Source organism: Phyllobates terribilis, unplaced genomic scaffold (assembly GCF_046119375.1).
Source record: "Phyllobates terribilis strain yellow unplaced genomic scaffold, ASM4611937v1 Scaffold_14__1_contigs__length_39327217, whole genome shotgun sequence".
In the NCBI taxonomy this organism is placed as follows: domain Eukaryota; kingdom Metazoa; phylum Chordata; class Amphibia; order Anura; family Dendrobatidae; genus Phyllobates; species Phyllobates terribilis.
In genome coordinates this window covers 19,155,572-19,183,138 of record NW_027362774.1, presented here as the reverse complement: position 1 = coordinate 19,183,138, position 27,567 = coordinate 19,155,572, and the positions used below count along the sequence as shown (strand labels likewise).

Below are 27,567 nucleotides of genomic sequence, written 5' to 3'. Positions count from 1 at the left end.
GTATACAGAGATACATAAGATCATGTCTGCAGCCACCAGTAGGGGGAGCTCCCTGTATACAGAGATAGATGATAAGATCCTGTCTGCAGCCACCACTAGGTGGAGCTCCCTGTATACAGAGATACATGATAAGATTCTGTCTGCAGCCACCACTAGGGGGAGCTCCCTGTATACAGAGATACATGGTAAGATCCTGTCTGCAGCCACCTCTAGGCAGAGCTCCCTGTATACAGAGATACATGGTAAGATTCTGTCTGCAGTCACCACTAGGGGGAGCTCCCTGTATACAGCGATGCATGATAAGATTCTGTCTGCAGTCACCACTAGGGGGAGCTCCCTGTATACAGAGATACATGGTAAGATTCTGTCTGCAGTCACCACTAGGGGGAGCTCCCTGTATACAGTTATACATGGTAAGATTCTGTCTGCAGTCACCACTAGGGGGAGCTCCCTGTATACAGAGATACATGATAAGATCCTGTCTGCAGCCACCACTAGGGGGAGCTCCCTGTATACAGAGATACATGATAAGATCCTGTCTGCAGCCACCACTAGGGGGAGCTCCCTGTATACAGAGATACATGATAAGATCCTGTCTGCAGCCACCACTAGGGGGAGCTCTCTGTATACAGAGATACATGATAAGATTCAGTCTATAGCCACCACTAGGGGGAGCTCCCTGTATACAGAGATACATGATGAGATCCTGTCTGCAGCCACCACTAGGGGGAGCTCCCTGTATACTGAGATACATGATGAGATCCTGTCTGCAGCCACCACTAGGGGGAGCTCCCTGTATACAGAGATACATGATAAGGTTATGTCTGCAGTCACCAGTAGGGGAGCTAGAATGAACCAGAAAATACACAATATGCTATGAGCGCCTCCTAGTGGTGGCTGCATATAACTACCTATTTATCATGGATCTCTATGTCTGTACATTGCCTATACTGCAGTGATTAGTCTAAAGGGGCATTTACACTGCAAGATAATCATGAAGGACCGTTGTTAAAAAATGCTCGTTTCACAATTATCTTTCAGTGTGAACAGGCTGCCGATCTCCCAATGAAGGAGCACAAAGCCCGTTCATCAGGTGAAATGATCTTTTGTGCTTCATAAAAAAAGATCCTGGTTCTTGGTGGTACATCGTTCTGTGTAGACGGGACTTGTGCTGCTGAGTGCTATGGCTGATTGGGAAAACTGCTGCTTTTTTTCCAAAGCAGCATGTCACTTTTTTCAGCATTTTTGCAGCATTTTTTTCAGCCATAGAAATCAATGAGTAAGTGCAAAAACGCTGCAAAAAACTCAGGTATCAGGTTTTGCTGCATTTTTTGGTGCAAAAACCTGAGGAAGTTGGATCAGGTTATTTTTTATGCAGTAAACTTTATCAGCATTAGAGACAAATGTATCTGACAAAACACAGAAAAAAAAATCTGAAAAACCTGCTTTTTGTCAGCAGCTTCTTTACTGCCAAGAGAAAAGGTTGTGATTGCAGAAAAAAGTGCAGCAAAAATGCAACGTGTGAACATGGCCTAAAAACGACAACACAGGGTGAGGGTAAACAGTGTGGCAATAATTTCTTGAACCACCAGCCATTAATAACACACAGAACAGTCTCAGCAGATACATGAGATGGTGCAAAATTACACAGGCTCACCCTTCCGCTGGCCCGCTGGGATTAGAGTCGTGAGATATGTGGCCAGGTGACCTGATTGTCCCAACCTCGATTCTTCACATTGTCTCTGAGAGCTCAGCAATGGTCAGCGGAGCAGTTCTGTATCTTTCCAGCCAGGGTTGTGGTCCCTTAGGCTCTCATCCTGTAGTGTCTCTCTGGATGGAGCCATGCTACCAAACTACTGTTCTGAAGAATGTCTCTGATCTTCTGATTCTCTGCTTCTGCTTGAAAAAAAACCCTTGCAGCATAGAAAACCCTTTTTATATTTACATATGTGGCTAAGGTCATCAGTCACAGGTCAGGGAGGGAAAGGTGCAGGGATCAGGTCTCATTGTTTGAGCATTTAATCAATTTACATAGTTGGTGCTCTTGTAAATCAACAACTAGCTGCTTTAGTACAATATGCAATTAGCATAGTAACAAACATCATTGTTCACAGACCAATAAAAGTCAACATTTAGGGTTATACAAATACTGGTCTGTCCTTCTTGACCCACCAAAAAAACACACACAAGTTCTAAAGTCAACACAAACACAATAATGTATTTCTCTTGGGTTAACAAAGCTAGACATCTGGCTACTTAAGATTAGAAGCTGTGTCGTCACATAGTGTAACGTGAAAAGCAGCCAATTGTCAGTGAGAACGCGGCCAGGATGAGACTGGAGCATAACCTGGAACTTGGCTATGGGTAGGACAACACATATCAAGTGAACTCCCCAAAAGGCAAGACAGAATCAAAACTCACCAGTTTATAGAGGTTTTATCAGTCATTGTACAGGAGGGGGAGGAGGTGAGCTGTGACATCACCTATTGTGAAAGATGGATCCTGTGTTATCTACTGTATATAGAGGTGTCATTGTGACGATATAGCTTAAAATCTTAATCAGCCAGACGATTAGATTTGTTAAGTCAAGAGAAATACACTATTATCATTTTGTTGACTTGTGAATGTGTGTGTATTTATGTGCCTGATCAAGAAGAACAGACCAGTATTTGTATAACCCTGAATATTGTCTCCTCTTGGGTTTGGAAGCAATGATGTTTCTAGTATGCTAATTGCATATTATACTAAGTCAGCTGAATGTTGATTTAAAGAGCCCCTGCTATACCAGCTATGTAAATTGATTAGCTCAAACAATGAGACCTGGTGAGCCCTGCACCTTAACTTCTGACCCTGACCTGTGACTGATGACCTTTTATATGTAAATAGAAAAAGGGTTTATCTATCCTGCTGAAAAGAAACTTGGGACAAAAATTAACAAGACACTTTACAGGGAGAGACAAGGATCAGACTCTTTGAGACCATCAGCTTGGTAGGATGGCTTTACCCAAAGAGACACAGATTTGGATTCTACATGATTCTAGCCTAAGGGTATATAGCCCTGACTGGAAAGATATGGATCTGCTCCATTGATCTCCAGAGAGCCCATGGATACATTTGGGAAGACCAGGTTAGAAAGATGAAGTCACCTGGCGCCATGAATATGTTATTTGTTGTTGCCCGGAGGTACCCACCCTTCGCCTGGAACCCATGGAGACATTCGAAAAAGCCAGATTGGGACCAGCCGGTCATTTGGCCCCATAGAAACTGTCGGAGAGGCCAGGGTGGGACCCTCGGGTCTCCTGGCCTTGTACCTCGATGGACTGCTATCTTCCTAAGCTTGCCGCTACCTCCTCTCTGTGGAGGTCCACCAGAAGCGGGGAGGCCCACTGGTTGAGGTAGTCGGCCCTGGAAGTCCCAAAGTTGCAGCTGTTCTATCCCAGGCAGGCGGAGAAGCAAGGATGAGACTGTGTAATGTTGCACCATCTTGGGTATTTGCTGGGACTGTTCTGTGTGTTTATTGTCCGTTTTGTGGTTCAGTAAAGTATTGCCACGCTGTTTTACCCTCACCCTATGTTGTCTGAGTAGTGTTACGCCCACGGAGGACCCCGGGTCTTCACAGTCATTGTACAGGATGAGGAGGAGGTGAGCTGTGACATTACCTATTGTGAATGGTGCATCCTGTGATATCGGCTTTATACAGAGGTGTTATCAGTCATTGTAATCCTGACACTGATGATAAGGAAACTGCTGTAAACTCTTCCTGAAAAGACAGGAAGTCTACAATAGTCCCAGAGGCTGATGTGAAGAATCAGGTTGCAATTCAGACTGTCCGCAGATTGTGCAGCGTGAATCTGGTGACCATTTCCCTTTCACATCATAATATAAAAGAAAAAAATTGACGATTTCCTTTTAATACTTGAAACACAAAAACTTTTTTTAAACTTTAGATCATTTTCTGCCGACACTTTCCCTGTGAAATCATCCAGCAGTGATGGAACCGGGCGTCGGAGTGACACAGGCCCATGGCCAGCGATGGGGAGGGTGGGAGTTGTAGTATTATCAGCTGGATCGGCTCCGGATGGAGATGGCTGCTGTGGAGCTTTCTTTTTGGGGTAGATCTGACAGTAATGTTATAATTAGGGGGGCTGCGGTCACTGGACACGTAATAGCGCAGCGCATGTAATGGACGGCGGCGATACATCAGACACGTAATTATCCTCTTCTCGTCGGCCCAGTTAATAATTACACGTCCTAATAAAGCCGCTCTCTTCATCGCAGACCGACCCAGGTTCCTATTCATATTTAATGCATTAATAAAAGAAAAAAAAAAAACTCTGTGAGAATTCTCCGGTGACAGAATCGAAGCAATTATAGTCAAAGAGACCTCGACTCCGGCACAATGGGAGCGCAGCGCCGTATGCAAGGTGTCGTGTTTGGAGAAAGGAAGACAGGACACTCAGGCAATTAGAGGCAAAGAAGATGTGGAAGAAAATGGGAAAATGAGCGACGGCGGAGCTGAGAGGATGCACCGACGAGGTGGACCAGACTCCACCGAGACCTCAGTATTAGAGGACCGTGGTGTCACCTGTGCCGTCATACTGGAGAGGAGAGAGGGGGCACTGACGAGGTGGACCAGACTCCACCGAGACCTCAGTATTAGAGGACCGTGGTGTCACCTGTGCCGTCATACTGGAGAGGAGAGAGGGGGCACTGACGAGGTGGACCAGACTCCACCGAGACCTCAGTATTAGAGGACCGTGGTGTCACCTGTGCCGTCATACTGGAGAGGAGAGAGGGGGCGCCGACGAGGTGGGCCAGACTCCACCGAGACCTCAGTATTAGAGGACCGTGGTGTCACGTGTGCCGTCATACTGGAGAGGAGAGAGGGGCGCCGACGAGGTGGACCAGACTCCACCGAGACCTCAGTATTAGAGGACCGTGGTGTCACGTGTGCCGTCATACTGGAGAGGAGAGAGGGGGCGCCGACGAGGTGGTCCAGACTCTACCGAGACCTCAGTATTAGAGGACCGTGGTGTCACCTGTGCCGTCATGCTGGAGAGGAGAGATGGGGCGCCGACGAGGTGGACCAGACTCTACCGAGACCTCAGTATTAGAGGACCGTGGTGTCACCTGTGCCGTCATACTGGAGAGGAGAGAGGGGGCGCCGACGAGGTGGACCAGACTCCACCGAGACCTCAGTATTAGAGGAACATGGGGTCACCTGTGCCGTCATACTGGAGAGGAGAGAGAGGGCACCGACGAGGTGGACCAGACTCCACCGAGACCTCAGTATTAGAGGAACGTGGTGTCACTTGTGCCGTCATACTGGAGAGGAGAGAGGGGGCACCGATGAGGTGGACCAGATTCCACTGAGACCTCAGTATTAGAGGACCGTGGTGTCACCTGTGCCGTCATACTGGAGAGGAGAGAGGAGGCGCCGACGAGGTGGACCAGACTCCACCGAGACCTCAGTATTAGAGGAACATGGTGTCACCTGTGCCGTCATACTGGAGAGGAGAAAGGGGGCGCCGACGAGGTGGACCAGACTCCACCGAGACCTCAGTATTAGAAGAACGTGGTGTCATACTGGAGAGGAGAGAGGGGGCGCCGACGAGGTGGACCAGACTCCACTGAGACCTCAGTATTAGAGGACCGTGGTGTCACCTGTGCCGTCATACTGGAGAGGAGAGAGGGGGCACCGACGAGGTGGACCAGACTCCACCGAGACCTCAGTATTAGAGGAACATGGTGTCACCTGTGCCGTCATACTGGAGAGGAGAGAGGGGGCACCGACGAGGTGGACCAGACTCCACCGAGACCTCAGTATTAGAGGACCGTGGTGTCACCTGTGCCGTCATACTGGAGAGGAGAGAGGGGGCACCGACTAGGTTGACCAGACTCCACCGAGACCTCAGTATTAGAGGACCGTGGTGTCACCTGTGCCGTCATACTGGAGAGGAGAGAGGGGGCACCGACGAGGTGGACCAGACTCCACCGAGACCTCAGTATTAGAGGACCGTGGTGTCACCTGTGCCGTCATACTGGAGAGGAGAGAGGGGGCACCGACTAGGTGGACCAGACTCCACCGAGACCTCAGTATTAGAGGAACATGGTGTCACCTGTGCCGTCATACTGGAGAGGAGAGAGGGGGCGCTGACGAGGTGGACCAGACTCCACCGAGACCTCAGTATTAGACGACCGTGGTGTCACCTGTGCCGTCATACTGGAGAGGAGAAAGGGGACGCCGACGAGGTGGACCAGACTCCACCGAGACCTCAGTATTAGAGGACCGTGGTGTCACCTGTGCCGTCATACTGGAGAGGAGAGAGGGGGCGCCGACGCTGCTCCACCGCACTTTACTAATTGCAGTCATTTATATTAAAACCGCATCTCCAGTGCAGGAGCAGACGGTCAGCAGGACGTGAGCTGGTTAACCACGCAGGTTTATAGGCCACGGTCTCTTTAAAGCTGACATGGTGCATGTGCTGCGGGGGGCAACGACTCTCGGGGGTGGGGGGGTCCGTGTGGAGGAATCCCAATGCAACTTATTTCCGCAACATTGTGGGGTTTTTTTTTTTTCCCTCGGCCCAAAATCCTTCCAGAGTTGTGGAAACCCAAATTGGGATGTGGGTTGTCTGGATCTGATGTCAGATCTGACTTGTGTGAACAAGGCCGCTAGTCATCATTTGCAGGTTTTATAAAATTACTTTTCTTATTTGTCTTGCTGTAGCCATTACCAATTTTTGCACAAAATTCTTCACAATTTTAGAGCAAGTAGTTTCCCGATGCTTTATATGGCTGAGAGCAATTGTGCAAACATTTAAGGATAAGTAAAACGAGGCCGAGAACGGGAGCAAAAAAAAAATCCAGGTGATTGAGGAAAATGAATGAAAAATGTTTTATTTGCATAAAACTGTAGAATCCCCGACGTTTCAGAGATTCAGGGTTCACACGAGTCGTCGTAGATGATTTATCAGACACATGCACCTTTGTAAAATGCAGTTTTTATTTTGGGGGGGTGGGGGGATTCTTACAGAATCTGGGAAAATCGTCCTCCATGTTCCTCTGTGACTGGCTGAAGGCTCGTCCTGCTCACGATCCGAGGGCTTAGGAAGGTGATTTGTTTTTAGAGGTGTTTACAAATCACATAATCCTCTTTGTGATGTCTGTTCAGAGGAGGAATATGCCGGACACTTCTGTACTCCGAGCGGTAATCCCAGAGATCAATCATCTCCCCAACCTGCATGATATGTCTGATGGCCACAGTGCTGCCCCTGACCCTGCATCTGTGATGTCACCGCCGATCTCTGGTGATGGATAGGCGGCATTCTCAGTGATGTCACCGCTGATCTCTGGTGATGGATAGGAGGCATTCTCAGTGATGTCACCGCTGATCTCTGGTGATGGATAGGAGGCATTCTCAGTGATGTCACCGCTGATCTCTGGTGATGGATAGGTGGCATTCTCAGTGATGTCACCTCTGATCTCTGGTGATGGATAGGTGGCATTCTCAGTGATGTCACTGCTGATCTCTGGTGATGGATAGGCGGCATTCTCAGTGATGTCACCGCTGATCTCTAGTGATGGATAGGAGGCATTCTCAGTGATGTCACTGCTGATCTCTGGTGATGGATAGGAGGCATTCTCAGTGATGTCACTGCTGATCTCTGGTGATGAGGAGGCGGCATTCTCAGTGATGTCACCGCTGATCTCTAGTGATGGATAGGCGGCATTCTCAGTGATGTCACCGCTGATCTCTGGTGATAGATAGGCGGCATTCTCAGTGATGTCACTGCTGATCTCCGGTGATGAGGAGGCGGCATTCTCAGTGATGTCACCGCTGATCTCTGGTGATGGATAGGCGGCATTCTCAGTGATGTCACCGCTGATCTCTAGTGATGGATAGGCGGCATTCTCAGTGATGTCTTCGCTGATCTCTGGTGATGGATAGGCGGCATTCTCAGTGATGTCACAGCTGATCTCTGGTGATGGATAGGCGGCATTCCCAGTGATGTGAATTATATAATCTCCTTAACATTGACATTACAACACCTAGACGGAAAAGTCGTGGAATGATGGAAATCACCCGACAGTCACGTCACTGATCTGTGAATAATAGAAAAAAAAATGGAAAGCTTAGCACTACCTCTGGAGTCTGAGCCTTGTGCAGAAATCCGGACACCTCCGGCCCGGCTGCTATCAGTGCGGTTATTAATGGTCGTCTGAGGAAGGTTCTGCCGCTGAATGCACTTGGACAAATAATCAAGATCCACTGCTGGCAGCTCCTGTGTAATTACTGATCAATGATGAGCTCGATGGAGACAAGTCCGAAGACTCTGCAGCAACGGGAGCAGGTTTAGGCCTGTAGTTTTCAGATTGGAAAACTGGATGTACGATTGATCCATTCTGTACTGTAAGTGAAGTTATCAATCACGTAACGAGCCTAAGGCCTCAGTGTCTACACAGTCGGGAGGCGTCCGCATGACACTGGGCTACGAGCCGGACGTCTGGCTACAGGAGTCCATTGACCTCACACCACCGCTCCCACAGACCAACATAGTGCAGAGCAAGACCGGAATGGAGGTCTGTCCTTTAAAGTAATGAGTCTCTCATTGGATGCAATGATAGCCGGGATTGGTCTAGAGACCACGTGGGCAATATCAAAGAGGTCTTGTTTCTCTTGCAACTGTGAGCCGCCATTGTGGCGTACATCTGCTCCCGTGGCTGCAGCATCTCCGGACTTGTCTCCATCGAGCCCATCAACCGCAATGATGGCAGCCGAGGCCGGAAGTTCTGGGATTTCTGCACAAGGCTCAGACTCCAGACTGAAGAAATCCAGAGGTTGTGAAAAACGTTCCATGACTTACAGATGGGTGACGTGTCCATCCTGGGATCTTCATCATTCACCACCTTTCCTCCTTGGTGTAATCTCAGCGTAGAGTGCTGTTAGTGCTGTAACTCCTGGTCTCAGAGTAATGCACAGGACCTGTGATGCCCCCGGTGGCTGTTGTGAGCTGCTACATTCAGAAATGTGCTGTGATGACGTCTCCATTCAGCTGACATTGATATCAGCTGAGAGTGAAAGTGTTAATCCCACCTGTATTCTGCTGTTTCACATTCTGAATGTTCCAAATTTAAAAGTTCTATTTTGGCTCTTTAAAAAATAGGTAAAAAAACTAACCCAAAAAAAAGCTTTAAAAAGGAAACAGTCAGTGACCTGATTTACTCATCTACTGCTTAATATGAGCTCAGTGAGAACGCAGTGAGTCAGTGCAGTAGGGACATTGGGGGAAACTGTTCCAGAAATGTGTGGCATGTCAAGGCGGAACTCCTCATTGTGCAAAGAAGAACCCCGACTAAAAGACACAGCAGAATCGAACTAATCACTGCACTGCCCCCACCCCACCTTCCGGCAGGTGACTGCACATCCCCCCCCCCCCCCCACAGGTGATTTCACTGCTCCCTCCCGACAGATGATTGCTTTGCCCCCCACCTTCCCATGTAGGTGATTGCACAGCCCCCCCTCCCCCTCAGGTGATTTCACTGCCCCCTCCACACAGGTGATTGCACTACCCCACCAAGAGAGGATTGCGCACTGCCCCCCCCTGCCTTCCCGTGCAGGTGATTGCACTGCCCCTCCCCCGCCTTCCCGTGCAGGTAATTGCACTGAACCCCCCACCTTACCGTGCATGTGATTGCACTGCCCTCCCACCTTCCCATGCAAGTGATTGCACTCCCCCATCGCCCCCTGCAGATGTTTGCACTGGCCACACCTTCCCGTGCAGGTGATTGCATTGTCCCCGGCATATGATTGCTCCCCACCACCACCTTTCCGTGCAGGTGATTGCACTGCCCCTTCACCGTCGGCAGGTGATTGCACTGCCACTTCGCCCTCAGCAGGTGATTGCACTGCCCCTTCGCCCCTGACAGGTGATTGCACCCCCCCTTCCCACCACCTTTCCGTGCAGGTGATTGCACTGCCCCTTCGCCCCCGGCAGGTGATTGCACTGCCCCTTTGCCCCCGGCAGATAATTGCACTGCCCCCTTCACGCAGGTGATTGCACTAACCCACTAAGAGAGGATTGCGGTCTGCCCTTCCCACCTTCCCATGCAAGTGTTTGCACTCCCCCTCCCCCCCCCCCCCACACACACACACACCTTTCCATGCTGGTGATTGCACTGCCCCTTCGCCCCCCCAGATGATTTCACTGCCCCCTCCACGCAGGTGATTGCACTACCCCACCAATAGGGGATTGCGCACTGCCCTCACCAACCTTCCCATGTAGTTGATTGCACTGCCCCCCACCTTCCCATGCAAGTGATTGCAACCCCCCCCACCCACCTGCACACACCTTTCCTTGCAGGTGACTACACTGCCCCTTCGCCAACGACAGGTGATTGCACTTCGCCTTCGGCGGGTGGTTGCGCTGATTCTTTGCCTCCGGCGGGTGGTTGCGCTGCCCCTTTGCCTCTGACAGGTGATTGCGCTGCCCCTTTGCCTCTGACAGGTGATTGCGCTGCCCCTTTGCCTCTGACAGGTGATTGCGCTGCCCCTTTGCCTCTGACAGGTGATTGCGCTGCCCCTTTGCCTCTGACAGGTGATTGCGCTGCCCCTTTGCCTCTGACAGGTGATTGCGCTGCCCCTTTGCCTCTGACAGGTGATTGCGCTGCCCCTTTGCCTCTGACAGGTGATTGCGCTGCCCCTTTGCCTCTGACAGGTGATTGCGCTGCCCCTTTGCCTCTGACAGGTGATTGCGCTGCCCCTTTGCCTCTGACAGGTGATTGCGCTGCCCCTTTGCCTCTGACAGGTGATTGCGCTGCCCCTTTGCCTCTGACAGGTGATTGCGCTGCCCCTTTGCCTCTGACAGGTGATTGCGCTGCCCCTTTGCCTCTGACAGGTGATTGCGCTGCCCCTTTGCCTCTGACAGGTGATTGCGCTGCCCCTTTGCCTCTGACAGGTGATTGCGCTGCCCCTTTGCCTCTGACAGGTGATTGCGCTGCCCCTTTGCCTCTGACAGGTGATTGCGCTGCCCCTTTGCCTCTGACAGGTGATTGCGCTGCCCCTTTGCCTCTGACAGGTGATTGCGCTGCCCCTTTGCCTCTGACAGGTGATTGCGCTGCCCCTTTGCCTCTGACAGGTGATTGCGCTGCCCCTTTGCCTCTGACAGGTGATTGCGCTGCCCCTTTGCCTCTGACAGGTGATTGCGCCGCCCCTTTGCCTCTGACAGGTGATTGCGCCGCCCCTTTGCCTCTGACAGGTGATTGCGCCGCCCCTTTGCCTCTGACAGGTGATTGCGCCGCCCCTTTGCCTCTGACAGGTGATTGCGCCGCCCCTTTGCCTCTGACAGGTGATTGCGCCGCCCCTTTGCCTCTGACAGGTGATTGCGCCGCCCCTTTGCCTCTGACAGGTGATTGCGCCGCCCCTTTGCCTCTGACAGGTGATTGCGCCGCCCCTTTGCCTCTGACAGGTGATTGCGCTGCCCCTTTGCCTCTGACAGGTGATTGCGCTGCCCCTTTGCCTCTGGCAGGTGATTGCTCTCCCCCCTTGGCCTCTGGCAGGTGATTGCTCTCCCCCCTTGGCCTCTGGCAGGTGATTGCTCTCCCCCCTTGGCTTCCGGCAGGCGGCCGCACCGCCCCCGCCTTGCCTCCGGCAGGTGACCGCACCGCCCCCGCCTTGCCTCCGGCAGGTGACCGCACCGCCCCCGCCTTGCCTCCGGCAGGTGACCGCACGGTCCCCGGGATCGCAGTCTATATATTCTGCTCCCAGTGAATTTTTGCATAATGCAGGATATAAATATTGCGGAGCGCGATCTCGGGAGTGTTCACTCCTCACACTTGTGCTATTACGGGACACACAAGGCGTTAAATGTGTGACTCACAATTGTCAAGTAAGGAAAATGTCTCTTTTGGAGGATGGTGTTGAGCGTGCAGATCTGCGGCCTGTGATGTGGGATGGATCCGGGCTGTGCTGCGTAGATTGTTGGCTTCCCCTGGGATCGGCCTTTGTCTGGGAAAGCGTTAGCGGGAAGCGTGCCTCTGCGACTTAGCGGTGAAAATAATGATTAATGGCCACAGATCTCAGGCGGAGGGGTGACAGGCGGCCGGTGGCGCAGATTGTGGGGGCATCTCTCTGCAGACCCCGCATCTCTAGTGCATCTGCCCCTGCTGATGCTGATTTCTGTGCACGGTCTCCTGCGCTTTACGAGGCGCCGGGTACAGATCATTTCAGGAATCTGAGGCAGCGACATCATCTGATTCTCTGGAGCTTCATCCTTTTGTCTCTGTGCTTCTTGTCTATTCTCTGGGGCCGGGCCATATTATCTCCACGCTCTTGTAGTTCTTTTATATTGTGACTCCAAGCGCCGAAGGAGCGTAAAATGTGGAAAGCAAATCCCCCCCGAGTCACCTGTAAAAGTCACCTGAAATCCAATATGGCCTCCAATGCAGGATCTGACCCCAAACTAGAAGCCCCCTGGGCAAGAATGGTACATGGGCCACTTGTGTTCCTTACGTGGATTTAATGATGGTGGTGGGGTAGACATAGAGCTCCGACAGGTCACCTCATAGGGGGCAATATTTGTTTAGGGTAGCAGCGCACCTCCGTATCTTCTGGACGACCACACGTGTCCCCGTACATACTAGGCAGACTTGGGTAAGCTGCACGGCCGTCGCTGGCGGTGCCACAGGGTATTACTGGTAAACCTCATCACACAACTCAGGTGTGGCTAGAGATGAAGGCGCCTTTTGGCACTTGCAATCCATATCAGGGAGATTATTTACCTGCTCCATGGGAAGTTTAGTCCAGAAGTTGCAAAAACTGCAATTAGGTCAAGTGTAAAAAGCCCCAGACCACTCCTAGTGCCCCCGTAGTGCCCCACACAGGAAGAGTGCCCCCCCTTATGCACCATACAGCAATGGTGCCCTCATACAGTGACTAGGGAGGGAAGTACATATATAATGTACCCTTCGTGCCCCTGCGCAGCGGCGACGCCTATTAGTGCCCCCCGTAGCAATATTGCCGCCTTACTGCTGCCACAGATTAGCGATGACATGTTATTGCTTTGCTTACCGTAGAGATGCCTCTTAGTCCCCCCACAAAGTGGTGATGTCCCTTTTAACCCACCCATTGCTGGCTGACTTAGTGCCCCCACAGTGGTGATGCCCTCTTAGTCTCCCTTATACTATAATGATGCTGGTTTAGTGTCTCCCTTACAATAGTGACTCCTCTTGGTGCCCCCCACACAGTAGTAATGACCCCTCTTGGTGACCCCACACAGTAGTAATGACCCCTCTTGGTGACCCCACACAGTAGTAATGACCCCTCTTAGTGCCCCCACACAGTAGTAATGACCCCTCTTGGTGCCGCCACACAGTAGTAATGACCCCTCTTGGTGCCCCCACACAGTAGTAATGACCCCTCTTGGTGACCCCACACAGTAGTAATGACCCCTCTTGGTGCCCCCACACTGTAGTAATGACCCCTCTTGGTGCCCCCACGCAGTAGTAATGACCCCTCTTGGTGCCCCCACGCAGTAGTAATGACCCCTCTTGGTGCCCCCACGCAGTAGTAATGACCCCTCTTGGTGCCCCCACGCAGTAGTAATGACTCCTCTTGGTGCACCTACACAGTAGTAATGACCCCTCTTGATAACCCCACACAGTAGTAATGATCCTTCTTGGTAACCCCACACAGTAGTAATGACCCCTCTTGGTGACCCCACGCAGTAGTAATGACCCCTCTTGGTAACCCCACACAGTAGTAATGACCCCTTTTGTGCCCCCGCACAGTAGTAATGACCCCTTTTGTGCCCCCGCACAGTAGTAATGACCCCTTTTGTGCCCCCGTGCAGTAGTAATGACCCCTTTTGTGCCCCCGCGCAGTAGTAATGACCCCTTTTGTGCCCCCCAGATTGCAGTGATGCCCCCTTAGTCTCCCTCACACAGTAACGATGCCTATGAGGATAGAAGTTTTAGCTTTGTGACATTAGCGGGCGACTCATGGACTTCTGATCGGGGTCTCGTCCCCCCGTTCCTGCATACACTGAAGTCATGCTCTTCAGATGCAGCTCCTCTGTTCCCGACAACTGTTCATTCGCAGGAAGGAACCTTGTGACAAGTTTGATCTGCAAATTAAGATGAGGCCTCCGGGATGGGATGTGGGGAACAGTCTGCACAAACAGCCGCAGCCGATCCTGGGTACTTAGATGAAGTGTTTGCATTGCTGGAAGTCTCAGCCGAGCTGCCACCACATCTGGATCCATGTTTATTCCTAAGGTCCCTGTCACGTCCATCTCCATGTAGTCAGGCAGAATAAGGATTCTTCAGGATCAGGTCTTATCCTCATTATCTGTGCTTTATTTTCTCGTAAGATCGATGCATAACATTTATTTGTCTATATATTTTTTTAATGTTTGCAAATGACTCCAGTGAAAAACAGCCTATTAATTGTATGCACCAGGTTATGACCAAAATTGGAAAATATAGTGTAAATTTTGTGTTGATATAGCTATATTAATTAGAACTTGGATTGTCTCATACAGAGCTCCAAATCCTCTACGTGAAAAACTACATAAGATTCTATCTGCAGTCACCACTAGGGGGAGCTCCCTGTATACTGAGATACATGATAAGATTCTGTCTGCAGCCACCACTAGGGGGAGCTCCCTGTATACAGAGATACATGATAAGATTCTGTCTGCAGTCACCACTAGGGGGAGCTCCCTGTATACAGAGATACATGATAAGATTCTGTCTGCAGCCACCACTAGGGGGAGCTCCCTGTATACAGAGATACATAAGATTCTGTCTGCAGCCACCACTAGCGAGAGCTCCTTGTATACAGAGATACATGATAAGATTCTGTCTGCAGCCACCACTAGGGGGAGCTCCCTGTATACAGAGATACATAAGATCCTGTCTGCAGCCACCACTAGGGGGAGCTCCCTGTATACAGAGATGCATGATAAGATCCTGTCTGCAGTCACCACTAGGGGGAGCTCCCTGTATACAGAGATACATGATGAGATCCTGTCTGCAGTCACCACTAGGGGGAGCTCCCTGTATACAGAGATACATGATAAGATCCTGTCTGCAGCCACCACTAGGGGGAACTCCCTGTATACAGAGATACATAAGATTCTGTCTGCAGCCACCACTAGGGGGAGCTCCCTGTATACAGAGATACATGATAAGATCCTGTCTGCAGTCACCACTAGGGGGAGCTCCCTGTATACAGAGATACATGATAAGATCCTGTCTGCAGCCACCACTAGGGGGAGCTCCCTGTATACAGAGATACATAAGATTCTGTCTGCAGCCACCACTAGGGGGAGCTTTCTGTATACAGAGATACATGATAAGATTCTGTCTGCAGCCACCACTAGGGGGAGCTCCCTGTATACAGAGATACATGATAAGATCCTGCCTGCAGCCACCACTAGGGGGAACTCCCTGTATACAGAGATACATGATAAGATTCTGTCTGCAGCCACCACTAGGGGGAGCTCCCTGTATACAGAGATACATGATAAGATTCTGTCTGCAGCCACCACTAGGGGGAGCTCCCTGTATACAGAGATACATAAGATTCTGTCTGCAACCACCACTAGGGGGAGCTCCCTGTATACAGAGATACATGATAAGATTCTGTCTGCAGCCACCACTAGGGGGAGCTCCCTGTATACAGAGATACCGTACATACCAAAAGTTTGGACACACCTTCTCATTTAAAGATTTTTCTGTATTTTCATGACTATGAAAATTGTACATTCACACTGAAGGCATCAAAACTATGAATTACCACATGTGGAATTATATACTTAACAAAAAAGTGTGAAACAACTGAAAATATGTCTTTTATATTCTAGGGTCTTCACAGTAGCCACCTTTTGCTTTGATGACTGCTTTGCACACTCTTGACATTCTCTTGATGAGCTTCAAGAGGTAGTCACCGGAAATGGTCTTCCAACAATCTTGAAGGAGTTCCCAGAGATGCTTAGCACTTGTTGGCCCTTTTGCCTTCACTCTGCGGTCCAGCTCACCCCAAACCATCTCGATTGGGTTCAGGTCTGGTGACTGTGGAGGCCAGGTCATCTGGCGTAGCCCCCCATCACTCTCCTTCTTGGTCTAATAGCCCTTACACAGCCTGGAGGTGTTTGGGGTCATTGTCCTGTTGAAAAATAAATGATGGTCCAACTAAGCGCAAACCGGATGGAATAGCATGCCCCTGCAAGATGCTGTGGTAGCCATGCTGGTTCAGTAGGCCTTCAATTTTGAATAAATCCCCAACAGTGTCACCAGCAAAGCCCCCCCACACCATCACACCTCCTCCTCCATGCTTCACGGTGGGAACCAGGCATGTAGAGTCCATCCGTTCACCTTTTCTGCGTCGCACAAAGACACGGTGGTTGGAACCAAAGATCTCAAATTTGGACTCATCAGACCAAAGCACAGATTTCCACTGGTCTAATGTCCATTCCTTGTGTTCTTTAGCCCAAACAAGTCTCTTCTGCTTGTTGTCTGTCCTTAGCAGTGGTTTCCTAGCAGCTATTTTACCATGAAGGCCTGCTGCACAAAGTCTCCTCTTAACAGTTGTTGAAGAGAGGTGTCTGCTGCTAGAACTCTGTGTGGCATTGACCTGGTCTCTAATCTGAGCTGCTGTTAACCTGTGATTTCTGAGGCTGGTGACTCGGATAAACTTATCCTCAGAAGCAGAGGTGACTCTTGGTCTTCCTTTCCTGGGGCGGTCCTCATGTGAGCCAGTTTCTTTGTAGCGCTTGATGGTTTTTGCAACTGCACTTGGGGACACTTTCAAAGTTTGCCCAATTTTTCACACTGACTGACCTTCATTTCTTAAAGTAATGATGGCCGCTCGTTTTTTCTTTACTTAGAATTTGTATTATGGCAAGAAAAAAACAGCTAACAGTCTATTCAGTAGGACTATCAGCTGTGTATCCACCAGACTTCTGCACAACACAACTGATGGTCCCAACCCCATTTATAAGGCAAGAAATCCCACTTATTAACCCTGACAGGGCACACCTGTGAAGTGAAGACCATTTCCGGTGACTACCTCTTGAAGCTCATCAAGAGAATGCCAAGAGTGTGCAAAGCAGTCATCAAAGCAAAAGGTGGCTACTGTGAAGACCCTAGAATATAAGACATATTTTCAGTTGTTTCACACTTTTTTGTTAAGTATATAATTCCACATGTGGTAATTCATAGTTTTGATGCCTTCAGTGTGAATGTACAATTTTCATAGTCATGAAAATACAGAAAATCTTTAAATGAGGTGTGTCCAAACTTTTGGTCTGTACTGTACATAATAAGATTCTGTCTGCAGCCACCACTAGGGGGAGCTCCCTGTATACAGAGACACAGGATAAGATTCTGTCTGCAGCCACCACTAGGGGGAGCTCCCTGTATACAGAGACACAGGATAAGATTCTGTCTGCAGCCACCACTAGGGGGAGCTCCCTGTATACAGAGATACATGATAAGATCCTGCCTGCAGTCACCACTAGGGGGAGCTCCCTGTATATAGAGATACATGATAAGATCCTGTCTGCAGTCACCACTATGGGGAGCTCCCTGTATACAGAGATACATGATAAGATCCTGCCTGCAGTCACCACTAGGGGGAGCTCCCTGTATACAGAGATACATAAGATCCTGTCTGCAGCCTCCACTAGGGGGAGCTCCCTGTATACAGAGATACATGATAAGATACTGTCTGCAGCCTCCACTAGGGGGAAGCTCCCTGTATACAGAGATACATAAGATTATATCTGCAGCCACCATCTGAAGGAGATCTCCGTATTTACATTAATTTAAAAGTCTATATGTGTATGCAGGGTGTTCCCCCTAGTAGTATAATTTGCATATAGTCGGTTCTTCCTAGTGATGGCTGTATAAATCTGTAGGTAGGGAGCTCCCCCTAGTGGTGACTGTATAAATCTGTAGGTAGGGAGCTCCCCCTAGTGGTGACTGTATAAATCTGTAGGTAGGGAGCTCCCCCTAGTGGTGACTGTATAAATCTAAATGTAGTGACCTCCCTCTAGTGGTGGCTGTATAACTCTGTATATAGTGAGCTCCCTCTAGTGGTGACTGTATAAATCTGTATGTAGTGAGCTCCCCATAGTGGTGGCTGTATAACTCTGTATGTAGTGACCTCCCCATAGTGGTGGCTGTATATATCTGTATGTAGTGAGCTCCTCCCAGTGGTGACTATATAAATCTGTTTGTAGTGAGCTCCCCCTAGTGGTGACTGCATATAAATCTGTTTGTAGTGAGCTCCCTCTAGTGGTGACTGTATAATTTGCATGTAGTGGGTTCCCCCTTAGTGGTGACTATATAAATCTGTGGGTTCCTACTAGTGGTGACTGCATATAAATATGTATGTAGTGAGATCCTACTACTGGTGACTGTATAATTCTGTTTGTAGTGAGCTCCCTCTAGTGGTGACTGTATAAATGTGTATGTAGTGAGCTCCCCCTATTTGTGACTGTATAAATCTGTATATAGTGAGCTCCTCCTAGTGGTGGCTGTATAAATCTGTATGTAGGGAGCTCCCCCTAGTGGTGGCTGTATAAATCTGTATGTAGTGAGCTCCCTCTAGTGGTGACTGTATAAATCTGTATGTAGTGAGCTCCCTCTAGTGGTGACTTCATATAAATCTGTATGTAGTGAGCTCCTCCTAGTGGTGGCTGTATAAATCTGTTTGTAGTGAGCTCTCCCTAGTGGTACCTGTATAAATCTGTATGTAGTGAGCTCATCCTAGTGGTACCTGTATAAATCTGTATGTAGTGAGCTCCCTCTAGTGGTGACTGTATAAATCTGTATGTAGTGAGCTCCCCCTAGTGGTGGCTGTACACATCTGTATGTAGTGAGCTCCCTCTAATGGTGGCTGTATAAATCTGTATGTAGTGAGCTCCCTGTAGTGGTGGCTGTATAAGTCTGTATGTAGTGAGCTACCTCTAGTGGTGACTGTATAATTCTGTATGTAGTGAGCTCCCCCTAGTGGTACCTGTATAAATCTGTATGTAGTGAGCTCCCTCTAGTGGTGACTGTATAAATCTGTATGTAGTGAGCTCCCCCTAGTGGTGGCTGTACACATCTGTATGTAGTGAGCTCCCTCTAGTGATGGCTGTATAAATCTGTATGTAGTGAGCTCCCTCTAATGGTGGCTGTATAAATCTGTATGTAGTGAGCTCCCTCTAGTGGTGACTGTATAATTCTGTATGTAGTGAGCTCCCTCTAGTGATGACTGTATAAATCTGTATGTAGTGAGCTCCCTCTAGTGATGACTGTATAAATCTGTATGTAGTGAGCTCCCCCTAGTGGTACCTGTATAAATCTGTATGTAGTGAGCTCCCCCTAGTGGTACCTGTATAAATATGTAGTGAGCTCCCTCTAGTGGTAGCTGTATAAATCTGTATGTAGTGAGCTCATCCTAGTGGTGACTGTATAAATCTGTATGTAGTGAGCTCTCCCTAGTGGTACCTGTATAAATCTTTATGTAATGAGCTCCCTCTAGTGGTAGCTGTATAAATCTGTATGTAGTGAGCTCCCCCTAGTGGTGGCTGTATAAATCTGTATGTAGGGAGCTCCTCCTAGTGGTGGCTGTATAAATCTGTATGTAGGGAGCTCCCTCTAGTGGTGGCTGTATAAATCTGTATGTAGTGAGCTCCCTCTAGTGGTGACTGTATAAATCTGTATGTAGTGAGCTCCCTCTAGTGGTACCTGTATAAATCTTTATGTAGTGAGCTCCCTCTAGTGGTGTCTGTATAAATCTATGTAGTGAGCTCCCTCTAGTGGTGGCTGTATAAATCTTTATGTAGTGAGCTCCCTCTAGTGGTAGCTGTATAAATCTTTATGTAGTGAGCTCCCTCTAGTGGTGTCTGTATAAATCTGTATGTAGTGAGCTCCCTCTAGTGGTGTCTGTATAAATCTTTATGTAGTGAGCTCCCTCTAGTGGTGGCTGTATAAATCTTTATGTAGTGAGCTCCCTCTAGTGGTGTCTGTATAAATCTGTATGTAGTGAGCTCCCTCTAGTGGTGTCTGTATAAATCTGTATGTAGTGAGCTCCCCCTAGTGGTGTATGTATAAATCTGTATGTAGTGAGCTCCCTCTAGTGGTGTCTGTATAAATCTGTATGTAGTGATCTCCCCCTAGTGGTGTCTGTATAAATCTGTATGTAGTGAGCTCCTTCTAGTGGTGGCTGTATAAATCTGTATGTAGTGATCTCCCCCTAGTGGTGTCTGTATAAATCTGTATGTAGTGAGCTCCCTCTAGTGATGGCTGTATAAATCTGTATGTAGTGAGCTCCCTCTAGTGATGGCTGTATAAATCTGTATGTAGTGAGCTCCCTCTAGTGGTGGCTGTATAAATCTGTATGTAGTGAGCTCCCTCTAGTGGTACCTGTATAAATCTTTATGTAGTGAGCTCCCTCTAGTGGTGTCTGTATAAATCTGTATGTAGTGAGCTCCCTCTAGTGGTACCTGTATAAATCTTTATGTAGTGAGCTCCCTCTAGTGGTGTCTGTATAAATCTGTATGTAGTGAGCTCCCTCTAGTGGTGACTGTATAATTCTGTATGTAGTGAGCTCCCTCTAGTGATGGCTGTATAAATCTGTATGTAGTGAGCTCCCTCTAGTGATGGCTGTATAAATCTGTATGTAGTGAGCTCCCTCTAGTGGTGGCTGTATAAATCTGTATGTAGTGAGCTCCCTCTAGTGGTACCTGTATAAATCTTTATGTAGTGAGCTCCCTCTAGTGGTGTCTGTATAAATCTGTATGTAGTGAGCTCCCTCTAGTGGTGGCTGTATAAATCTTTATGTAGTGGTGTCTGTATAAATCTGTATGTAGTGAGCTCCCTCTAGTGGTGGCTGTATAAATCTGTATGTAGTGAGCTCCCTCTAGTGGTAGCTGTATAAATCTTTATGTAGTGAGCTCCCTCTAGTGGTGTCTGTATAAATCTGTATGTAGTGAGCTCCCTCTAGTGGTGTCTGTATAAATCTGTATGTAGTGAGCTCCCTCTAGTGGTGACTGTATAAATCTGTATGTAGTGATCTCCCCCTAGTGGTGTCTGTATAAATCTGTATGTAGTGAGCTCCCTCTAGTGGTGACTGTATAAATCTGTATGTAGTGAGCTCCCCCTAATGGTGGCTGTATAAATCTTTATGTAGTGAGCTCCCTCTAGTGGTGTCTGTATAAATCTGTATGTAGTGAGCTCCCTCTAGTGGTGGCTGTATAAATCTGTATGTAGTGAGCTCCCTCTAGTGGTGGCTGTATAAATCTTTATGTAGTGAGCTCCCTCTAGTGGTAGCTGTGTAAATCTGTATGTAGTGAGCTCCCCCTAGTGGTGATTGCAGGCAGCCTGGATGTATCAGTTCAGTATGATTACGCTGCGGTTTTGGAGCTGTGTATCCTTGCGTCTTCCTGACTCTTCTGACGATTCGGCATGCATTACATCCTCGCAGTGCCGGCGCGTTCTTGTATTTCCGTTGTTCTCGTCTCATTTCTTGTGTGTGTGAATCGGAGATGAGAGAGCAGCTTTGCCTTTAGGGTTTTTATCCTTGAAGGAAATGAGTTCAAACCAAGATTGTTTCATACTTAATAACTTGGATACATGATGAGAACCTAAGCCGCTTTTCTGTGTCTCTTCCAGGTACTTACCAAGGTCAGTGGGCGGCAGGAATACGCCAGGGCTATGGAGTGCGCCAGAGCGTCCCATATGGAATGGCCGCCATTATCAGGTCCCCCCTTCGGACCTCTATAAACTCGCTCCGCAGCGAGCACACCAATGGGACAGCGATGCATCCGGACGCCTCCTGCGGGGTGGCTGGCAGCCCCGCCGTCTCTAGAGGGGGGTTTGTGCTGATGGCCCACAGTGATGCCGAGATGTTAAAGAACAAGAAGAAGGGAATCTTCAGAAGGTCCATCCTCAGCGGCCTGAAACTTCGCAAGTCAGAATCTAAAAGCTCCCTCGCCAGCCAGCGGAGCAAGCAGAGCTCGTTCCGCAGTGAAGCCGGCATGAGCACTGTGAGCTCCACCGCAAGCGACATCAACTCCACCATCAGCCTGGGCGAGGCCGAGACCGAGCTCTCGGTGATCGAGGACGACATCGATGCCACCACCACCGAGGTCTACATGGGGGAATGGAAGCACGACAAGCGCTCTGGTTTTGGAGTAAGTCAACGTTCGGACGGTCTAAAGTACGAGGGGGAGTGGGCCAATAATAAGCGGCACGGCTACGGATGCATGACTTTTCCCGATGGAACGAAGGAGGAAGGGAAGTACAAGCAAAACGTCCTGGTGAGCGGGAAGAGGAAGAACCTGATCCCTCTCAGAGCCAGCAAGATCCGGGAGAAGGTGGACCGAGCCGTGGAACAAGCCGAGCGGGCGAGTAACATTGCCAAGCAGAAAGCAGAGATTGCAGCATCAAGGTGAGCACGGGGGTCCCACACAACGCTTATGGGTGCAGAGCGGTGTAATGGTGGGGGCGAAGCACTAGACCTCTCCCTGAGGGTTTATAATGGTCTAGTATTATACAGACGTTAACTCATTGCATCCTGCACTAAGCCTGTTTGTGGGGGGTGTCAGCAGCCCCCTAGTCAGAGAATGGACCTCGCCACAAATTGACATTTTTATGAAGTGTTCGTGTTTTTTGCCACGTACATAGACACTGGCATTATAAATGGCACATGGTAGGTGGATGCCCCGTCACATATTTTTGTGTAACTGGGGCGTAAAGTTCCTCCTCTGGCCAAGAAGCTGCAAGGTGGTAACAAAACATACAATGGGGAATATCGTTTGATTCTCTGCCAATTTTGCAGGTTTTCCCTCCTACACAGAATGGAGAGATCTGTAATCTTTATCGTAGGTCACTTCACCTGTGAGAGACAGAATCTAAAAAAAATCCAGAAAATCCCATTGTATGATTGTTACATAATTAATTTGCATTTTATTGCAGTAAATAAGTATTTGATACAATAGAAAAACAGAACTTAATATTTGATGCAGAAACCTTTGTTACAATTACAGAGGTCAGACGTTTCCTGTAGATCTTGACCCGGTTTGCACACACTGCGGCAGGGATATTGGCCCCCTCCTCCATACAGATCTTCTCCAGATCTTTCAGGTTTCGGGGCTGTCACTGGACAACATTGAGTTTCAGCTCCCTCCAAAGATTTTCTATAGAGTTCAGGTCTGGAGACTGGCTAGGCCACTCCAGGACCTTGAGATGCTTCTTACGGAGCCGCTCCTTAGTTGTCCTGACTGTGTGTTTCAGGTCATTGTCATGCTGGAAGACCCAGCCATGACCCATCTTCAATGCTCTTACTGAGGGAAGGAGGTTGTTGGCCAAAATCTCACGATACATGACCCCATCCATCCTCCCTTCAATACGGTGCAGTCATCCTGTCCCCTTTGCAGAAAAGCACCCCCAAAGTAAAGTATGATGTTTCCCCCACCATGCTGCACGGTTCTGATGGTGTTCTTGGGGTTGTACTCATCCTTCTTCTTCATCCAAACACAGCGAGTGGAGTTGATGTCAAAAAGTTCTGTTTTGGTCTCATCTGACCACATGATCTTCTCCCATGCCTCCTCTGGATCATCCAGATGGTCATTGGTGAACTTAAAACGGGCCTGGATATGTTCTGGCGTGAGCAGGGGGTCCTTCTGTGCCCTGCAGGATTGTAATCCATGACGGCGTAGTGTGTTACTAACGGTAATGTATGAGACTGTGGTCCCAGCTCCCTTCAGGTCATTGACCAGGTCCTCCCGTGTAGTTCGGGGCTGATTCCTCACCTTCTCAGAATCATCCTTACCCCACAATGCACGATCCTGCATGGAGCCCCAGACCGAGGAAGATTGACAGTCATCTTGTGTTTCTTCCATTTTCTAATAATTGTGCCAACAGTTGTTGCTTTCTCACCAATCTGCTGCCTATTGTCCTGTAGTCCATCCCATCCTTGTGCAGGTCTACAATTTTGTCCCTGGTGTCCTTAGACAGCTCTTTGGTCTTGGCCATGGTGGAGAGGTTGGAGTGTGATTGAGTATATGGACAAGTGTCTTTTATACAGGTAACGAGTTCAAACAGGTGCAATTAATGCAGGTAATGAGTGCAGAGTAGGAGGCTTCTTACAGAAAAACAGGTCTGTGAGAGGCAGAATTCTTGCTGGTTGGTCGGTGACCAAATACTTAAATGTAAAGTCATACAATGTGATTTTCTGTTTTTTATTGTTAGATTCTGTCTCTCACAGGTGAAGTGACCTACGATAAAGATTACAGATCTCTCCATTCTGTGTAGGAGGGAAAACTTGCAAAATCGGCAGTGGATCAAATACTTATTTTCCCCACTGTATCTGCATGGCACCCCCCCCCCCCGGAGATGGCATGGTGCACTTACTTGGCACCACTGTGCCCTTTCCTCTACGGTCTGGTGTGTTCGGGCTGCTCCGGCGTCCCATGCAGTGGTGCGGCCGCAGCTTTGACCTGATGTTTCCCCTTCCCTGACCCTCTCCTCTTGCTGCGTGTCCTCACGTACGTGCCACTTATTACCCTGATCACTGTAGAGAGGGAATTCCTCCACTTGACCCAGTTCCCCTTTTCGTAATCCATTAAAGGTTTCTTCTGCGCTGCCTCGCGTCTGCCCTCCCGAATCACCTTGCTGCAGGGGCCGCATCCTCTGCGCTCGGAGCTTCTGTACAGACCCTCTCTGTGCCGCCCACCTGTCTGACAGAAGGGTTCTCTGTGCCACGTGAGCCGGGGGTGAGTCATCACTGTGCCTATGATGACTGGCATGGCCTCGCCGTGCAGGGTGATGGGCTGAGAGTGTGGATGGGAGCGTTACAGACTAGGAGGCACTGACTGCTCTCTCCATGCCTGGGTATGGCTGCCCGGGCCTGCAGCATCTCTGTAACGCTCTGTGTGTCCATATCACAGCTGAGGGTTCGCTACATTTGTATCCAGTGTAAATGATATTGTGTCATCTAAATATCCTGGGCTCCAAACTGAAACATTTACCCACGCTGATGCCTTTTACCCGCACTGGTACCCTTTGACCCGCGCTGGTACCCTTTGACCCGCGCTGGTACTGACGCGCCCCCTGGGACATATTCCTTTTTGAGGGGAATACCCGGCACCGGATCAGATGGGGGGTTGTAGTCTCCGAGCGGCTGTGACCCGGCCCCGTGCCCAGGGCGTCAAGCTCAGTGTGATGTGGCAGTCCTACAGATGTTATTAAGAGTTCTTTTGTGTCGACTACGCCACCCGTTGTGATGCGGTCACTGTGGCCGCCGCTGCAGCAGGTTCCGCTGAGGCTGATGGTGGATGCGCAGCTTGGTGGGATAACCCCCAACGGGAGGGGTATAGCCTCAAAGGGGACAGGTGCAGAGGATGGGGGTTGTGGTGGTGTAGTGCAGACGGCAGTGAAGACAGAGTCGGGTTGTGCAGTTAAGGGTGTTTACTTACTGCAGATGTTGTACTGGTCACTCCAGCTGCGAGTGACCACCCGAGCCGTGCTGCGTCCACCAGGTCCTGGATCCAGCCAACCCCCAAACAAGTCCGGAGCGTGGCCCTGAGCTCTCTTTCTGTCCCGTTCTCTGGCCGTCCCCACCAGTGATCCACCTAGGTCCAGCTCCCTCGGGCCTTCTGTTGGGACACCCTTGGCCCTGGGTTCCCTGACCCTTCATGTGGTGTGCCTTCGGGGTGGATGTGATGGGTGACCGTGGCAAACGCTGCCCACGGTCTCCGGTCTCTGGCTGGGGAATGTTTTTACCCCCACCAGCTTGGGTTCCGGTACCCTGATGCCGACTCTTCACCCGGTGCTTTTAGTTGGGATCTCAGAGTCCTTCTCTTCTGTGCTCTGGGTCTCTCTCTTTTCTCCTCTCTCACTCTGGGTCTTTGTCTTTCTTCTCTCCTCTGCTCCTGACTTGTTCTCTGCAGCAGACTGACTCTCTGCATCTGACTTGTTCTCTGCATCTGACCCTGATCTTAGTTGGTGCCCACCTTATATACACCCTCTATGTGTGAGCTCAGGTGACCAGCACCCAATGAGCTCCTATCTTTACCCAGGCTGCTCCCCCTATCTGCCCCTACACTACTTGGGATGTACCACCCCCCTCACACTCCAGCCAGGAACAGACTCGGTCGTACCTGCACATTTCTAAGTGGGAGTACTGTCGGTCTGCTCCTCGGAAATGGGATGTGTGTAGTGCATGCAGCCTACCGAGCTCAGTTCCACTCTCCATCCTTGCCCGGGAGTGGAATATCACACCTCTGGGTTGAGGTGCAATACTCCTGTAGCAGCCGAATCCTCAGGGTGCTACATTCCCCCCTGGTAAATCACAGCACGTCCTCGGGCTGTAAAGACAAAAACACCAAAACATACAAAATTTTTTTTTTTTCATATAAACATAATAAAACATATAAAACATTATATATATATAAAACTTTTCATATAAACATTCTCGTAGTCGTTTCTTGTTTCAGGTTCCTCCTCCGGACACTGTGCAACGTGTGTCCGGGAAAAGTGCGACAGTCTCTTAGAAAAACTGGTTTTCCTATAAAACCGGTAGGGGGCGCTTTAGGAAGCGCAACTATATACAGGGGAAGTTGGCCGCTCTCAGTCCTCGGCCAGGTATTAGGGAGGAATGACCGCTCTCAGTCCTCGGTCAGTGGGAATAGGGACACACGGGGTTAACAGTTCACACATGCTGGTCCCAACGGGGACTATATTAGCAACAGCAACAGTTTCAGTTTCAGTTCACGGTTTCAGTTTACTGTGCCCCGACGGGCAACTATATACAGCTTCTGCTTCGCTGTCCTTAGCGACGGCGTCCTCCTGCTCTTGCTTTATGGTTACCTTTGGCTTCGTACAGGTCCTCTCCCAGATGCGGCACTCTTGGTCTTATGGGCGCGGTGGTGTTGGCGCCCGGGTTGCCCGGGCCTTGCGGCCAGGCCTGGGGTATCTGGAAGGTGAAGGGCACCGTAAGGACGGCGGCGCCCTGGGCTACCTGGCCTTGCGGCCAGGCCGGAGGCTCCGCGGAGGTAGGGGGCGCTGTTGGTGATGCGACGCCCGGGAATTCTAGGCCCTGCGACCAGGCTGGTGGTACTTCCTGCTTGGTCACGCTCGGGGTCGAGGCGTGTGACGTCACAGGGGTCGCGGCGGCGGCTTCCGGTTGGGGCCTAGTCTGCGTCGGTGACATGGCGTTTTCGGGCACAGCAGGGGGACTTTCGGGCTCTGCAACGGGGAGCTGGGGCAGGTAAGCGGTGTCACGGCTTGGGGTATAGACGTCCCCTTTACCTGCCTCCATGCGTTCGGCTCCCTCCTCGGCGCCGTCTCCGGCCTTGGGTCCTCCCGCGCCATCCTTAGAGGCGGTCTCCTTCCTCATCTCGGCTGGCGTGCTCCGGGTCTTGGTTTGCTGGGCCATCTCCCGGCTCCACTCCGCCAATATCTCGCGCTGTACCCGGGCCATCCTCCGTGCGAGGCCCTCCAGGGCAGTCTGTGCACACTCCCGGTCTCGGGGGAGCTGTGCAAGGACCTCCACTAGGCCTAGTGGGGTCG

General features: G+C 49.9%; 1 protein-coding gene across 1 annotated transcript in view; it reads left to right on the top strand.

Moving 5' to 3' along the window:
* JPH3 (junctophilin 3) overlaps positions 1-27,567 on the top strand; it is a 115,663-nt gene that overhangs the window by 15,943 nt on the left and 72,153 nt on the right. The window contains exon 2 of the mRNA XM_073659724.1: positions 21,667-22,444. Within this exon, the coding sequence (XP_073515825.1) occupies positions 21,667-22,444 (778 nt within the window). The remainder of the gene's footprint in view (positions 1-21,666; positions 22,445-27,567) is intronic.